The sequence below is a fragment of the Amblyomma mixtum genome, chromosome 2, assembly GCF_055824585.1.
Source record: "Amblyomma mixtum isolate Tamu chromosome 2, ASM5582458v1, whole genome shotgun sequence".
Lineage (NCBI taxonomy): Eukaryota > Metazoa > Arthropoda > Arachnida > Ixodida > Ixodidae > Amblyomma > Amblyomma mixtum.
The window spans coordinates 122,193,450-122,207,537 of NC_143013.1; the positions used below are offsets into that span (position 1 = coordinate 122,193,450).

The window sequence follows — 14,088 nt, forward strand, 5'->3', positions numbered from 1 at the left end:
CCATGAGTCACTGGCCCCGGCAATAAAGAAGGAACGCGTACCATCGCGAGCCTCTACCTCTCCACTATCATAATGGCGTTTGGCAAGGACCTCGAGATTATGGAGTGGAACTGCCGAAATCTTCGCCACAATAAGACTCCCCTCCACCAGTATCTCCTCACCCGCCCCTCCCTGCCCCATTTTCTCCTTCTACAGGAGACTCGGACGACCCGCACTGTCCCAGGCTACCGCGCATACCTTGCCACTACGTCCACACCACTTGCTTCTATTTATGCACACAGCGACGTGCTCGTGGAGCCACTTGACATCCCCTCCACCCTCCTTAAATATTTAGTTGGTGTGATCTATTACCACCCTTCTTCCCGCGTCTTTCTACAACCCCCCTGTCACCTCCTCTTTATTCTCAGCCCTGGGCAAGTTCCTTCACTCTCTTCCTTCTAACTCCCATCTCCTCTTTGGTGGTGACTTCAATGCCCCTCATACACTCTGGGGCCACCCTCAAACCCTCAAACCCGGCCGCCTCCTGCACTGTCTGGCCCAGGAACGCCACATCACCCTTCTTAATACTCCTGGCTGCCCTACTCGAGCGGGCACTGCCTCACAGCGCCCCACGACACCTGACCTCACTTTCTCTCGGGGTTCACTTTCCTTTCACTGGCAGGTGACAGTAGAAACTCTTCTCAGTGACCACTTCCTCGTCCATGTTCACACATTGTTTTCCCACATCCCTCGATGTCATCCGGTCATTCACACTGACTGCACGCCTTCCGCACTAATCTCGCCTCCGACTCCTTTCAGTCCTACGACGACTGGACGTCGCGCATCACTGCAGCGCTCACGTGCAGTAGCCGCCGCATTCGTACTCGTCACACAGTCCCAGACTCAGATCCTCATCTTCTCCGTTTATGGCGTCGCCGTAAACGTCTTCAACGCTCCTTTCGCTCCCAACCCCACAATGCCCAAACTCCTCCCGGATCACTGCTCTGCGGGCCGAGATCGTCACCCACAGCGCCTGACTCGAGCACTCTCGTTGGAGTGCTCTTTGTGACCATCTTGACTCTGCTTTGCATTCGCGATCCACATGGTTTCTCTTCAAATCCCTCCTTGGCACTAAGCCTGCCCTTGCTCCGACTCTAGGTAAAGCCCTCACTAAGGGGACTCCCTCTGATGTTTTTGATCAGCTCGCCTCTTTCTACCTTCCTCCCCTTCTGGCACCCTCCTACCCGATGTACTCGAGCGGACCTAACCCTGATCTGGACCACTCATTCACTCTCCGAGAGCTCGAATCGGCTCTGGCTGCTAATGCTACACGCTCGGCTCCCGGCGAGGATGCCATTACATATACCACACTTCGCAACCTTCCTTACTGCGCCAAAGAATTCCTCCTTCATAACTACAATGAGGCTTGGAACAGCGGCTGCCTGCCGAGCTCCTGGACCTCCTCCCTCATTTCTATGATTCCAAATCCGGGCAAACCTCCCTCTCTCTCTAACCTCCGCCCAATCTCTCTGACATCGTGCGTTGGTAAGACCCTTGAGCGAATGGCCTTGACTCGCCTCTAATTTTCTCGAGGCGAGGGAGTTCTTCCCCATTCTCTCATCGGCTTCCGACGCTGCGTCTGTGCACAAGACATGTTTCTGATTCTCCAGCACACCTTTCTGGCACCTACCCCCACTCAAATTCACGCACTTGTGACCGTCGATGTTCGCGAGGCCTTCGACAGTGTTTGCCACGACCACACCCTTTCCCAACTCGACTCCCTGGACTGTAGCTCCCGCATGTACTCTTATATCCGTTCATTTCTCTCCAAACGTGTGGCTCGCTTTCGAGTAGACACCCATCTGTCCGAACCCCACCACCTCACCCGTGGCACTCCTCAAATTGCTGTTCTCTCTCCTACCCTTTTAAATCTTGCTATGGCCCCTCTCGCCTCCCAGCTAGCTGAAATTCCCGACCTGCATCATATATTTTACGCCGATGACATCACTCTGTGGTGTTCGTCGGGCTCTCCCGGTCACGTACAGGACACCCTGCAACGTGGCTTAGGTCTCATTGACTCCTTTCTCACCACCGCTGGCCTCTCTCCTGCTCCTGAAAAATCCGAGCTTCTCTTTCTCAACCATTCCTCATACCAGCGCTCACACAACCACTTCGTCTCTCTTCACCTTTCTGGCTGTCCCATTCCTGTCGTCACGCAGTGCAAAGTTCTTGGCTTTCCTTTGCATGCAGCCAAGAACGTGCAAGCCCTTCACCACGCTGTCACCACCTGCCACTCCGTAACTCACCTACTGCGGCGCGTGGTCACTCGGCGCTCAGGTCTGCACGAGGCTCACGCGTGCCGAGTTGCCCACGCGCTGGCCCTCAACAAGGTCATGTACTTTGCACCCTACATTTCCTTCAATCAGACTCAACTCAAAACTCTCGAGGCTGCCCTTGTGGGCCTCTACAAGGCAGCTCTCAACCTCTCTATCACTACCTCTACCGCTAAGATCTTTGCCACAGGCCTCTTTCATCCTCTCTGTTCTCTTCTCTCTCTCCATCGTGACTCGCAGCTTGCCCGCCTTTCCCTTACCCGTCAGAGTCAGTGGTTACTGACTCAAGCGGGTATCTCGCCCATTCCCATCGCCCCTTTTACCTCTCCTATACCAACCCCTGCTCCCAATCTTCTTATCCTCCCCCTCCCGTCCAACATGTCCCCCGTCCTGCACGCCGGCCGTCGTCATGCGGCCGCGCAGCACCATTCCCCTCTCTTTGATACCCAGGGTGTAGCCTAAACGAATGCCCCCTTCGTGGCTCCTCGTGGTTCCTGCGGCTACGCCCTGTACCATCCCCACCTCCCCGCTCCTGAAACCCACACCAGCGGGCCGTATCTACACCCTCCGGATGCACTGTTCCTCGAGGTCCTCGCCATTGCACATGCCCTTCAGACATTTGCTCTCCTTCCCTCTCTTCAAGAGTACACAGTCTATTCAGACTCACAAGCCGCTATAAACCACATACAGAAACGCACCTTAACCCCTTCTCTCCAACAGGAGGTCGAGCGAGCGGTCTCCGCAGTGCAGCCTTCCATCGTTTTCCTCCGCTGGGTCCCTGGGCATTCAGGAATTGACGGCAATGAGCTGGCCCATCAGCTCGCCCGAGACACACTTTTCCGGGCACCGTTTATCCCCTGGCCCAAGCCCTGGGAGGACGGTGGGAGACTCACCCTTCGCCGCAGCATAAAAGAGGTCTACCTCGAGCTCCGCCTAGACAAACGCCTTTACCCTCCCCCTCATCCATCGCTCACGGTGCCGGAGGCTCGCCTTCTTCGGCACATCCAAATGAATGTAGTTATCAGCCCGTCTCGCCTCTTTCTCTATCGCTATCGATCAGAGCCTTCCTGTCCCAACTGCCCCTGTATCTATGCGGACCTGGCCCATTGCCTCTTTTATTGCCCTGCTGCTCAGCAGTCGGGTTCCTACCCCCCACCTTCTTTATCCATCACCACCTGGCTCGACTGGCTTGGTGCTGAAGGGGAGGAAGAACAGCGACTTCTGGTCGCCCAGGCGGTCGACATGCTCGGCCTGTAAATTATGGCCGAGTAAAGGTCTCTTACTAATACTACTTGCCCCTAAATATTTATGTTGTGTAACCCCGTGATATACATACTTTTTCAGGGTGTAAGAGAAAGGACTAATATGTTTTTTGCGAGAAATACGTAAGAGAACAGTTTTATTCGCTCAGCACAGCCATGGAGGCCGGCCCTAGTGAGAGGACGGTTCGGCAGAGAAGCCAGGCTGCGTCCCATCATCCAGCCGGCATTGCTCGCCGAGCCGAGGAGGCACTGCGAAAGCGGCGTGCTAAGCGTGAATCAGGCTTAGCAATGTGTGACCTTACTTAGCTAGAGCTCCTTCCCGTCTTACTACCTATAAAAGAGTTAGACCACTGCCAACTTTTTCTCACAGATGTAACATTTTGTACCATCTCCGATATTTCTTGTGCTAAATAATAAGAACCAAAAAGCACTCTGCTCTTGTGAAAGCTGGGGACCGCAAACTGCAAGCTGCAAAAATATTCAGTTTTTACAAAGTTTTGCTTTTCCTTCTGCCGAGATCCAAGCTGGCGATTTTGAGACATTGTTAAAGTGGTGTTTTTCACGTATCATCTTATGCGATTGTTTTCTAAGTTAACTACTGCGTTTCATGAAAAACGACCATCCATTTCTTTGCCTCGGCTAACTTCTTCTTGACGTATAAAATTTTATTGAACACAAAAAACGGCTATTCACCCTGAATTACATCTCAGGTTTGAATATATCCTTATATATTATGCGACCCCGTTTGGTATTTACAGATTTCTTGCAATTAAGCGCGGAGACTTACGAGAAACCTACCTCGGCAGTAAAGTTATGCATCCGGAAAGACGCAAATTATCACCTTTAAACACCTAATTATCTAGAATTCATTATTGAAGTTTTCACTGACACTGTAAGCAGGCATGCTTATATGGAAAAGAGTGAGCCATATTCGCAAAACAGTACATTTGGTTGAATTCCCTTAGCATGCATGTGTTGCGGGGTACTTTCATCCAGATTTACAGCTCAACTGACGTAATTGAGCAATCAAGGAGGGGACGAGTGGCAAAAATAACTGTCCGGCGTGACCTGGCCATTCGTCCGCCATTATCAGCGAGGACGGTTTAAAGAAATATAACTAATTATAAGCGCATTTCACAGCCACAAGTCATCACGGCACCCTCTTTATAATGCTGCTCATTAGTCAAGTTGGCATTGGTGAAACTCCATTCAGGTTTGTCCTAACAATTTTTCAGGTTGTCCTAACCAACAACGATTTGTCATACATTTGGAGATTTTCCTAGCCTGATAAAGGCACATTGCAGAGAAGAAAACTTAAAGACGACAGCCGCCGTAAAGGTGCGCACGCCCAGCTGATCAAAACGGCATGGTGATCACGCTCATTTAACCTACAACTAGAAAGCGAATGCATCTTACATTTTGTATTCTTCCACTTTCAATTCACCAGCTTCCCAAGCCCCACGGAAGCTGAGAAGCGCGCCTTGTTCAAAATAGTGATGATCTAGGCGGCGAAAGGTTTCCAGTTTCTGTTGGATATAAATGAAAAGTGCAATGCATTAATGCCCTGATTTAAATTGTCTCCTTTCATAAAATTTGAATGCGTATTGTCGGTGATCTAAATATATGAGGAAGTGTTTTTTTTTTTCACTGCCGTTTTAGTTTACATGGCTGAAAATGTGGGGGCCGGCACAAACGCGGGTTCATGATATCATAGTCGTACTCGAAAATAAGAAATCGGCTTGTGCAGGGCATGTAATGCGAAGGAAAAATAAACGCCTCGCCTTAAGGGAAGCGGAGTACTTTCCAAGAGAACCGAATTCTGAAGCTGGGTATGATTATGAAAGCCCTTTAGCCGCGAACGTAGTATCCAGGCCATTTCAGCGTACCTAGCAAAAATTTACATGTAAAAAAAAAGATTTCTTCCTATAAAAAACATTGCGACGTGCGATAACATTGTCGTAGCGGCTTACGGGTATAATTTCCGTGGGGAAGGTTAATTTAGCGAGGTTGGAAGCGCAAATGTTAACTTTAAGGGCTGCCATGAGTTTAGTGGCTGCTGTGATCAATGCTGTATTAAAATTTCGCTGGGCGTACTGGACGCACTACCGGCATATATGCTCACAAACAAATTTTTTCAACAACGCGTCTGATCACAAGCGGGGCAGGAGCACATTTACTCTAAAATTTAGCGCATATGATTTATTATCATACTGTGTTCGTACTGATATCAAATTTTTTCATTTGCGGTGATGAAAAAGCCTGCCTCTATCGTATTTTTATATAAAATGGTAGGTCCGGTTGGAAAGTCACAGACAATCGTCGACCTTCTTCAGTCCAGCGCAGATGGTATTAAGTCAAGAGCGACATTCACGCGTCCTGCGGTCTACCGCTCCAGTCCACCCTCATAATTGTATAGTTCGCGAACGCTCTGCAGAGGCACGCGAATCTACCGACCATGAAATTCGTCTGCTTGCTTCTCTTCTTGATGACGTATGTGAAAGGTAAGTCTTTCGTGATCATTAGCTATTTTTAACCTAGTACTTTAGCTGGCTGCTTCGTGTTTGGAACATCGCCGAATTGAATATATCTACAGGCTAGCCAACATTTTACCTCATCCGAGGCATCATCCTGCCATCGCATGGTGGTTAGGTAGCTTAGCATGATATCGCGAACAGGAAATATTCAGTAAAAGAGTTTGTAGTACGTGATCACCTTGCCTACTTGCCTTTAGGAACTGCATGTATGACTCCATCGAAACGAGAACACGCCGTTACGGTAGATGCGACATGATGTTTGTCTCGAGCACGCAGATGCAGACAGACTGCGCGCGAGTTTCAGTTGACCTAAATCGAAGACGATTACCTTCCCAGTCATGAGTATTGGGACTTGAAACTGATGAATTCCCAGCAGTTGGTCGAAGCGACATGGACGCCTTTCCTTGTGGCGTTCCGTGGTGGTGGCGTCCCGTGGACTCGCTGGCAGCGCTACAACACGCTGTCACGTTCCACTGCTTAAGGCGAGGCTTAAGCGCCATTAACTAGCAGTTAATTATTATGTAGTGATTAACAAGTAATTAGCCATTAAATAGTAATTTGTGAGTTTTAGTAATTAATCATTGTTATGTGTGATGTCATCCAGTTGTGACATCACAAGTGCCACAGAGGCAGTCAAAGTGGTGCGGAAAACACTTTCGCCTCTATGCACTTTAGACAGTGAAAGTGCCCCTTAATTTTATTGACAAATGTACAAGCCTGGTATTTCAATTTTGCTATTACATTTGGTATAAATTGATCAGTTCACATGTATTTGTGCGGAAAATTTGAAAACGTGAAATAGAAGGTGCGGTTTCTTCCGATGATCTTTTGCTGAAGTTCCGACCCGCTGCTGTTTCTCTCAGCCGCCCTTACAGATTTATACCTTTTTTCAAGTGGACTTTGAATACAACCTAGCTGCTGCCGTGTAGTTAAAAAGATTCTAATGGGGCGCTATCGGATTCACCAACCACAGCCTACTGTCGTGGATGCGTTGTTTATAGAAACTTGCCCGAGATCTTTACTGATAAGTGCCCAGTCTTAGGCAAATATCAAAATCCCATCCCAAGATCGGGCCGATCCCAGCCGAAACAATTTTGTCAGGGCAGATTTCTCGGGCTAGTCTTCACTCGAGCACAGTTCCGTCGCTTGTGCTGCATATTCGGGGAAGGCTTCCAAGCTAGCCGATTTTTATCAATGTAGTACACTTAGGAGCCAGTAGGTGAGAAAATAGGGAGTTTTACTGTAGGAGGCCTGAAATCTTTCGGCCCCCAAGAATGAGCATAACTTAAGGCACACCTTGCGTTAGGAGTTAATGTCAGCAGCAAGTGTCATTTTGACAAAATAGCGTGCACCCTAACACCAATTTACGTTCAGGCAATACGGCGGCGCCCGCCGAAGCGGGGCCTCTTGCTTTACCACCGATTTGTTGCTGTCGCTACATAACGTCGTAGGCTGACGGCAAATGAAAGACGCACGAAGCTTTGGCTTTGTCTAAGTATGCCTGCCCCATAAAATTTTATCCAGAAAACACAAAAAATTGGAAATTGCTCCTGTGTTTACGGAGCTGCTAGCCTAGCAGCTGGTAGGCTATAGGCTCACGGCAGAATTTCACACAACACTGACAGCTGACAGTAAAATTGCTCTTTTATTTTGTTCGCGTAAGTAACTGACTAATCTTGTCTAAAACGTGTCATCTCTCAGCACACCGCCCAAGGATAAAAACTGCGCACCAAGAGCTGGTACCAACATTCGCCGTCCCTCAGTAGCTGTGTCTTTGAAAGGAAATTGTGCTTTTTGTAGAGGTGCTGAGAAAACTCTGATCGGTCAGTCGTCTCCGCTGGCTTTACGTAACTTTTATTCATGCGCCGCACTGAAAGATTTCTGAAAAGATTGGTATGGAACAGAACTCAGTAATAAATAACGGTTTCGCGCAATATTTTAGACCTAAAAGAGTGAGTTTGAACTCGGATAATAATTTTATAGGGTCTCTCAGCGAGTATAAAATCTTGTGCCTTTGTAGAACTTTCATTATAAAATGCATAGAATGTGAGATTTGCTGAGAACTCACAGAGCGCTTTACAAATTCTGTTAGCAAAGAAGTACCGCAAGTGTGAATCAAGACCGAAGCCCTAAAAAACTTCTGTCGCGCTTTTATGATCTGTAATCCCGCGACAGTGGCGATGGGGCTTAAGAGATTGCAGTTTTCCGCAGCGACACTAGGCGAGCTAGATTCTTCTGTGCTGGCCAGTATCGGTAGTAAATACCAACGGCGACGAGTCTTTTGGGACTATCACATAGCGGTGAGTCCTGCACGCACGGTTCTAAATGTCGTGGCCTTTGTTACCACTGCTGAGCAGATGCTTTGCCGCTGCTGAGCGTGTCTGCCATGCCCTATTGCTAAAACAAGCAGAACGATGACTCCAAATGGGAAGCCCATTAAATCACACATTTTTAAGATTATATGCTTTTGAGGCGGAGCAGTTGTATAGCAGAGACTGCGTCGTACCAATGCTGGACAACTGCCCGGGGTCTTTAGATGCGTGGCTGACATTCTTGGACTTTTTCAACCGGCATTTGAATCCAAATGGGCCCCGTGGACCTTTTTGACTTCAGCATTAGAAAGGTTAACTGTGAATGACTCGTTCCCACATCAACAAATTTATGAATCTGCGAGTTTACCATATATCAATGTCTATCTCGAGGTACAATGTGTCTGTCAGCAAAGAAAAATAGATTTGTAATTATGTTAGGCTTTGAGTTTCATGCACTAGCTTTTACCGTAACTATTGCCTTAACGTAAACCTTCCTGAACTGCCAGACATGACCGCTAATGGCATACTACTCGCAGCGCAGAATCAAGTAACACAGAAATAATAAAAGAAAATATCTGGGCTCCAATTGCAGCTACCCTTCCTTAAAGTTATTCGGTATACAAGGAGCTGAATTTTATTTGGGCGTATTTTTTGTTTCTTTATATAAGAACTGAAGCACAGCTTTCAACGTCTGCACAACTGTGAACCAAATGTTTACTGCCACTGCTGTTCTGAGACAAGTAAAAAAGTTGCATGTGTATTTCAGAGGAGAAGGATTGACAGGTGGTACAGCTTTGAAATCAGACACCTAAGGACGGGTCTTCATAGGAACCAAGATTGGTTCAGTGCCCTCAATCTTTTTTACCTTTTTCCGTTTCATAGTCCGAATGTACTCCAATGCTGCCAAGGATTCAATTCTTCGGTTACACAATAGTCCTACCACAATTTTATGTTTACAAGCCGGTGAGAAAATGCTGTAAAATCTTTTTCCGTTGCCAAAGCTATAACGCTGTGACAGTACTGTCGCATCTTTTGTGTTCGGTTATTTCTATTGTATCATGTACTCCACACGCTCCTCCTGCAATAATTCTTTCGGGTAATGTGACAATCCTGACGAAATGCAGAGGTAAGGAAACTTCATAGTAAGTAATAGAAAAGGGACCAACCCTTACTTTCACGGCATAGAACACCCTATGTCAGCAAAATGCTCCGTAAATGTTTGAATTTCACATCACGTCAATCGCCTGTTCGCCTGCACCGTCTAAGTCGACGTCCAAAAATGTTTCAACAGGTCTGCGCTCAGCGGTGATGTTGTAGCAATAGCAAAACGTCTTGTCGCTCAGGACGACCAACCAATGTTTAAGATCACGCAGACCACACCGGTGATGCAGGCTGTCCCTGCGGTCGTTCGGGACTTTTCGTCTGCGTTAAGCGAGTGGTCCGTCTCGACATTGCCGCCACCATGCTCTCACGTCGGAGTCAACGATCATCGCATATCCACGCAAATGAATAAAATGGCCTCCCGGAGACCATCCAGCATTCTATCCGTCCATTCAATATGACAAATAGGGAGGTTTTGGTTCTGTGACTTTAAACCTGCCATGGTACTTTGCGTTCCGGGCATCGTCTTATATGACGAATGGCGCGATAAAAACGAGCACGACTGGCCTAACCTTCGGTACTGGCTATAGTTCTTCGGCTTTTTACGATTCAGTGCAGACATCACGCCAGAAAACACACTTCATGACCCTTTTCCCGGCTGAGCCCCCTATAGAGCTTTAATGTTGCTTTTCTATACCAAGATGACGTACTAGCTAGGCCACACGCCAAGGGACTTATGTAGCCCTCAAGCGATGCACCCAATCGCAACTGCCGCCTGCTGCCACTAGCTCTTCTCGTCTGAGACGCCAGCTGTGCACAGGGAACAGTGCAGCTTTGGCATGCATATTTTTTCTTGTAACAGAGTTTCGCTGTAGTAAAGTCTTACAGGTACCGCGCTGACTTGCACATCTCCTGCACAAAAGCCATAAGTCTGAATTTACAATGCTTCTGCGTATTTAATAACCGCGAGCCCAACCATCAGGTCCCCCAAAAGGAAGATTGGACACTATGCAGCGCTGCGTTTCAGCTGCCAACCGTCTTACACTGCAACGCTCTCCTAACTCCTCAGTTTTGTGATTCGTTACCGAGGCCAACTGCGGCTTGGAGGGTCGCCGAAGCCACGGATTGTCTACCCCAGGCTTCTCAATGAGAGAGCCTCTGACGGGAGGACTGTCATTCACGTCCACGATAATCTGACGCTCTCCCTCAGAAAAGCGTCGGTTGCATCGCCCACGATGCGAGTGCTGACGGAAGAAGACGGGCAGCCATTCACGCTATTCGTAAGTAAAAAGTAAAGTAATTCCGTTTGTATTCGTAGGTTATCAATGAAACGCGGTAATATATTCTAGCTTTAGGTATTTTCAGCATTAACTCAAGAACAGTAGACACAGATTGCTTCTAAGAGGTATGTACGGGCAGTTTCCACATAGTCATTTCTGAGTGCAGCTGACGCACGCAATCAGCAATACCGGGTGTTTTTTAATGTTTACACAATTTCATTTTAAGACTTTCGGAGACATATCACTGCGGCTTTTGCAGGGGAGGTTTAATGCAAGGCAGATATTAAGCACGTAGAGAATATTGATGATTAGACAAAAATAACTTAATAGAAGAATAAACTTTTCGCAGTTCATCTTTGAGGGCACGAATACATTGCAAAACTGACCGTCGTCAACATCGAATCTGAAAGCAGTCTAAAGTTTCTTATTCGCAAAGCAGTTATAAATATCGAACGTCAGAAATCGCATTTCAAACTTACTTGAGTTGGCTTTCCCGCATTGCATATATATAAGACGGAGCCGCTGCTCGTAGTATTGTCGTAGAAATTAAGTAAACTTCTTCGACATCTTCAACTGCAGAAACGTCATCTGTGTATAATGAACACGAAAAACGAAAGCCAACTAAAAGAGTTTCAGTGGGTATTTTGATGGTCGATGTTTAGACCGGCCTTGCCTAAGAGAAAATGTAAGACCACTGATGTTGTCAGCATTAAATTTCTAGTGTAATAAAAAAGGTAAATACATTATTTTACGTAATTAATCGCCTTATTATTCAGCTCTGTCAAGCAACTGAAGTTCGCCTTCCTGTATAATCCACAGACGCAGACCTGACCAGTGTATATCTCAGAGGTTTTAAAATAACAACCGGAAAACGTTAAAACAACCTCCCCACATACTGAATAATAACCACTTGGATTTTCAAACGCGTGCATGTTGCTTTATAGCACCACCAAGTCCCTGCTGCGGTCACTTCCTCAAACTGCTTAATGAATTCAGATGTATTTAGGGCGCCAAGACAGGTCGTAGGTAGAAAAACACCAGGTGAGGCGCCTCTTCCCGTGTTTTTCGACCTTCGTCCTTTCTTTGCGCCTTAAATAATTGATAATGAACCAAAACCAACTAGCCCCGAAAAATGTTCTATTAATGCTGATTGCATGCGGATGGAAATCGCAATAACATGCAGTAGCACTTGGGACTAGGCGATTCGATTTTTGCATGACCTCCTTTGTTCCCCCAGCGCGGTTCATTGCCCACTACTTCATAGTTCTCGGAAAACAAAATGTCACCTGTCTTGTGGGGCGTAACCTTACATATGAAGGTCGTAATGGCTCGGTGGTTTTCTCTGGACGAATAGAAAGCACTAGATGTCTGTATGCAGCACCGAGGAAAAAAACCTTCTTTTTTGACCTATATAAAATGGCATGACTATTACTTGCCGGCAGCTACGAACCTTAGATTAATACCAGCGGGCTGTTAGTCGCAAAGTTCACTATTAGAAGTTAGCCAGGAAGTTCAACAGTGCTCACCTGTCACTGCTTCCTCGCGTCCTTCACTAACAGCATTGCAATGCAAAAAAAAAAGATACCTGGACTTCAGAAAAAGCCTCTTTTGATGTACTGCTGCTGGGCTTTGTTTTAGTGCCTTGCATCAAGTTGCAACTAAACCGTGTGTTGAAATCACTCGGATCTCTTGCAGTACAGCGGTGAAGACATTGACAGAGATCTGTACGAAGACGAAGATAAGTTGGCCTCACTTGCGGTAACGAGCAAAGAAAACGGCGTGCATATGGTACGTAGCACGGAACAATAGAATGTATGGTAACAATAGATTCTAAGCATCGTTCTGTGAAGGACCCTATTGCTATTTCTGCTTTTCGCCTTCATGCACTCGATTGCTATAAGCCTGGGAGTACACTCCTTAAAACTGCAGACAACCGTTCGGTGCCTTCGCTATGGTAGGTACTAGTAGTCATCGTTGCACCGAAACTGCCAAACGCTTCAATAATGCCACTTCGACCACAGCGTTAAACCACTGCTAACTCATAGCTAGACTGATATTCTGGGATGGCTTCAGTAGAAGTTCTTTTCAATGTTTTGCAGGATTTTTACAGCTACGTTACGCAGATACCTACAGAAATAAGTGGGCACAAATAACCATGGCTCGCTTAATGAAGAAAACAGCTTGTGGAGAGTTGGCAAAATATATTTTGAGAATTGACCAAACGTCACTTTTAATAAAACCGATCAGGTCTCAGTCGTTAAATGATTTGCGTTCTTGCAGAGTTGAATTTGCTTATTTCCTATGTTCAAAGGTAGCGTAATTCGAATCGGCGGATGCATCATGATATCCGACGTGAACCGCAATTTCTTACACAAAACAGGAATGTGCCTGCCTCTCTCAAACATTCCTGGCTGAAAATTATCAGTGAGTAAAATGAAAGAAATGCACAGTAGCAGCTGTGCCTTATTATCTACGTAGTGTATGTTATCCATTTAATGATTTCCAGAAAGGGCTAGTCGGTCCTCAGCACAGAATTGAGCCGATCCCTATATATGGGCGAGCACAAAATGGCGTCATTCCTCACGCCTTGTACGAGATCGAGCAAGACGAGAGGCTCAATGAAGTTATGTTCACCAGAAATGAACGTAAGTAGAATTTTTATTCTTTTGGACAGTGTGAAAAAAAAATGAGAATACACTACATACTGATTGGACTTTCACTCGCAACGTATTTTAAGACGAAAGCCTTTAATGGCTCATACTGTCGTGACCAAGACATGCTAGAAAATGTGTCCGCATTTCAGATTGGTCGAAATGTTCGTGACGACGCTGCGCGCGAATTTTGAAGGGTGTCCACCAAAATATGTGAGACAGGTATTGCGTAATTTCCTGTCCTCAAATACAATTTTAATTTTCTTCATTACGGCCCCTCTTTCTCTTTCTTCTTTCACTCCACTTCCTCCCTTTCTGTACGCTGCGGTTGAGGTGTCCACCGATATAACAGGAAATTACAGCGCCATTTCCTTTCCTCAAAAAGCGTTGCGTTCAAAAAGCAACGCATCGCGCTGAACGGGTGGTGGCGTTCCGTGGATCCTCTGGCAGCGCTACAGCACGCTGTCGCATTCCACTCCCAAAGGCAAAGATTAAGCGTCATTAATTGGCAGTTACATAATGCACCAACAGAATGTGAAGTGAGCAATCGCAATAGCAGAATGCAGCACTCAGGTTTTCGCCTTTCATCACTTTAGCCGCTAAAGTTCCTCGTAATTTTTTTTTCCTACTGTTGAG

At 46.7% G+C, this 14,088-nt stretch overlaps 1 protein-coding gene across 1 annotated transcript in view; it reads left to right on the top strand.

Moving 5' to 3' along the window:
- The first annotated feature begins 6,008 nt into the window (after window positions 1-6,008).
- Window positions 6,009-14,088, top strand: part of LOC149360744 (uncharacterized) — a 55,421-nt gene continuing 47,341 nt past the window's right edge. Inside the window, exons 1-4 of the mRNA XM_089567909.1 lie at window positions 6,009-6,075; window positions 10,629-10,801; window positions 12,497-12,589; window positions 13,308-13,446. Coding sequence (XP_089424035.1) covers window positions 6,030-6,075; window positions 10,629-10,801; window positions 12,497-12,589; window positions 13,308-13,446 — 451 coding nt within the window. The 5' untranslated portion in view covers window positions 6,009-6,029. The remainder of the gene's footprint in view (window positions 6,076-10,628; window positions 10,802-12,496; window positions 12,590-13,307; window positions 13,447-14,088) is intronic.